Source organism: Myotis lucifugus, unplaced genomic scaffold (assembly GCF_000147115.1).
Source record: "Myotis lucifugus unplaced genomic scaffold, Myoluc2.0 scaffold_312, whole genome shotgun sequence".
In the NCBI taxonomy this organism is placed as follows: domain Eukaryota; kingdom Metazoa; phylum Chordata; class Mammalia; order Chiroptera; family Vespertilionidae; genus Myotis; species Myotis lucifugus.
The window spans coordinates 471,198-474,516 of record NW_005871360.1 but is presented as its reverse complement, the minus strand read 5'-3'; the positions used below and the strand labels follow the sequence as shown (position 1 = coordinate 474,516).

The following is a 3,319-nucleotide window of genomic DNA, read 5'->3' as shown; positions in this document are numbered from 1 at the left end:
ATTTTGGGCATGGTTAATTTTATGAAGAAAACATTCACTTTTGGCTTTATTTTCAATAACAGTTCAGTTGACTTATGACCAGGTGTTCTGGGTGATAATAGTGGGTAATGGTTAAGAGCAAGGGCTAGAATGATAAATAGAATTAGCTCTTGGTGTGTCCCCTTGAAAAGTGCAAGTTATGAAAAGTCTTTGAACCTCGGGTTCCCTTGTCGGTGAGAAGGGAGTGATGCTATCTACATTGAGAGGACTGGATGAGAAGAGTATACAATAAGCATACAATGCCTGGCCTGGCACAGACCTGGACTACACAAGGAGTAGTAGTAGGAACATCTAACGTGTATTGCATACCTTTTCTCCTTTCTGCACACTTCTCCTTCAGAAAGATTCTTTCATAGGAATAGGTACTGACTGGACATTTCTAAATTTCTATGTTAACAGTGGTTGAGGCTTCAGATGTTGAAGTTATCTTACCTGTTTGAAATATTGGCTGTGCTACTTACCAAATGCCTTTGACTGAGTCACTTCGGCTTTCTGTGCTTTGGTTTCCTGCTCTATAATAGACAAGTAATAATATAATAGAACCAGAACCTATTGTAAGAGTTGTGTCTAGGATTAAGTAAAATATTATAACTAATATACCTAGGAGAGAACCTGGCGTGCCATCAATGTATCTATTATTGTTATTTTTGATTTCTGCCAACTGAAGGAATGTCTCAATGGAAATCAGAACGTAACACTAAGTAAGTTTTTCATGTACTTTTATTAACAACTTAATACAAGACTGTACATAGTATGTGCTGAAATCAACCCACTCCTGAAAAATGAAAAACCAGCATTTCTACTTCAGGATTTGGCTCCAAGGGCCATCTTCTACAGCAAAAAATCACATAGTGTAACCAAACAAATTCAGAACAGGCGAAGAAACTGTTCCACCGGAATGGAGAGATTATTTATACACAAACAGCTGAGGGTCATTTCTAGCTTAAGTGACTCACTGCACATTCTGGAATGTTCAGTTCCCTTTTCTACAGTTCTACAGTCAGACATACAGCAAACTAAGGAATTGGCCACAGGTCCTGCCTAGACACTCATCAACATGAAACACAAAAATATTTATATAAATAAGTCAATTAAACCTCACAAAAACTAAACACAAGAAAAAAATCCAACAGGTAATACAAACTGTACAGTACTGGTCAGTCTTTTATAGCTGGAAAAAATGTATAACTTTAAAAAAAAAAGTTCTTCCATGTATAAACGTCTTTTATATCAGTGTTAGCTGGAGTGAAAACTTGAAGACTCGGACTCAGTTGAAACAGAAGAATGTCCACCCCGCTTTCCCTTGGAGAGGATCTTGAGGCTGGACCCTCTGCTCACTGAGGTGAGTGCATGCTGGGCGGAGGATTTAAATTTGGCTCCAAGGAAGGCATAGAGGATGGGATTCAGGCAACAGTGGAAAAAGGCGAGGGCCTCGGTGATGGAAATCCACTTGTGCACAGTGTTCTCAAACTCACATCCTTGCTTGATGATTTCCAGGAGGATGAAGGAGTCGATGCTGAGCCCAATGTAGTAGGGTAGCCAGCAGGCAAAGAAAGTCAGGATGAGGATAACTGTGGTCTTGAGGGCCTTGCGCTTCTGGTAGCCCTTGGAGTGGGACAGCTTGGAGATGATAATGCAATAGCAGGACAGGATGACGATACCCGGCAGGACAAGGCCGACCATGATGTGCTGGAACTGGAACACCACCATCCACACGTCGTTGGGGTAGAAGCGGTCACATATATACCTGTCTTCCCCAACCCTGACGTTGGCAAAGATGAAATCGGGAATAGCCAACAGGAGAGCAGGTATCCAGACACCAACATAGACCACCTTTTCAGCTAACAGCTTCCGTGGCCTCTGACTGTTGGTGGCGTGGACGATGGCCAGGTAGCGGTCCAGGCTGATGAAGGCCAGGATGAGGACACTGCTGTACAGGTTGACCGTGTAGATGACATGGACAGCCTTGCACAGGAACTTTCCAAAGTACCAGTTTGCCACAGCATCAACTGCCCAGAAGGGCAGGGTGAGGACGAAGAGGAGGTCTGCCACGGACAGGTGTAGTCTGTACTTGTCTGTCATGCTTCTCAGTTTCTTCTGGTAGCCCATGACCAGGATGACCAAGCCATTGCCCACTATGCCAGTCAAGAAGATGATGGAGTAGATCGTGGGCAGAAAGATCCGGTTGAAATGGGCATTTTCCTCTCGGAAGCAGGGTTCCTTTATGGAGTCATAGTCACCTGAACCCATGTCCTCCTCCGTGTAGTTATCTGATGGGTATATCTGCAAAAGAGGCAAGGGGAATAGGCATTCAATGTCAAGTTCAGCAGATATTCCTCAACTTCAAAACAAAAATGTTTCTGCTATTTTAAGACAGCAATTTTTAAGACCCAACTCAGCCCAGCCTTCTTCAGTAAATTCTGCTCCTACTGAAGTACTTGGGAATATGAAGCACAAGAAAATTATTCCAGAATCCTAGAACCCTCCTCCCAAAGTCACTTCATTATAGTCCCCTTTAGAAGAGCCAATTACAAAATTCTTGGTTTTGAACAAAAGGGCGCGGAGATTCAGAAGGTTTCAAAAGTCGCGTCTTTGCTAACTTCTGCTCCGCCCACTAGAGGTTAGAAAAAAACCTTCAGAGAAAAAAACCAAAACAAAACAGAGGCCACTCCAGCGAGGGTGGGTTCTGAGGAGCTGGGGTTAACTTTCTGCGTGAAGATCCGCCAGGAGGAAGGAGTGTGTGTGTGTGTGTGTGTGTGTGTGTGTGTGTGTGTGTGTGAGAGAGAGAGAGAGAGAGAGAGAGAGACCCCAAAGACTGTAGACTTTATTCTAAAGCACAAAACTTTGCTTTCCCCACGTTTATCGCATGTCTAAACACAAACCATCGTGTACTTCAAGCAACATGTGTTAGGGAGGGAGAATGCAACCTTAAAAAGCAAAGGCTGGGGGCGTCAGAAGTGAGTAACCCCTCTCGCCCCCCTCAGCTGAAGCTCCTCGGGGTGGCCTGCCTTTGCGAATCCACATTTATCTCTTGGCGCGTGGGAGGTAGGGAGGCAGCATTATCCCGGGAGGGGAAGGTCACGGGGACTGCACCCGTGGTACTCGCCCCAAGTTTCAGTTCCTCACCCTCCCGGGTCGCTTTCCACCCCACCACCGAGCCAGTTAATGGGGTCGGGGGTCTGCAGCTGGACGCCTCCAGGCGGAGAGCGCGCCAGGGGCGGGGTGATCCAGCTCCGAGGCCCCGGTGTTCTCTCCCCCGGCCTGCGCCTACCCCCCCCCC

At 45.9% G+C, this 3,319-nt stretch overlaps 1 protein-coding gene across 1 annotated transcript in view; it reads right to left on the bottom strand.

Annotated features, from left to right (window-relative positions):
- Positions 1-741: 741 nt before the first annotated feature.
- CXCR4 (C-X-C motif chemokine receptor 4) overlaps positions 742-3,319 on the bottom strand; it is a 3,881-nt gene continuing 1,303 nt past the window's right edge. Inside the window, exon 2 of the mRNA XM_006100433.3 lies at positions 742-2,322. Coding sequence (XP_006100495.1) covers positions 1,276-2,322 — 1,047 coding nt within the window. The 3' untranslated portion in view covers positions 742-1,275. The remainder of the gene's footprint in view (positions 2,323-3,319) is intronic.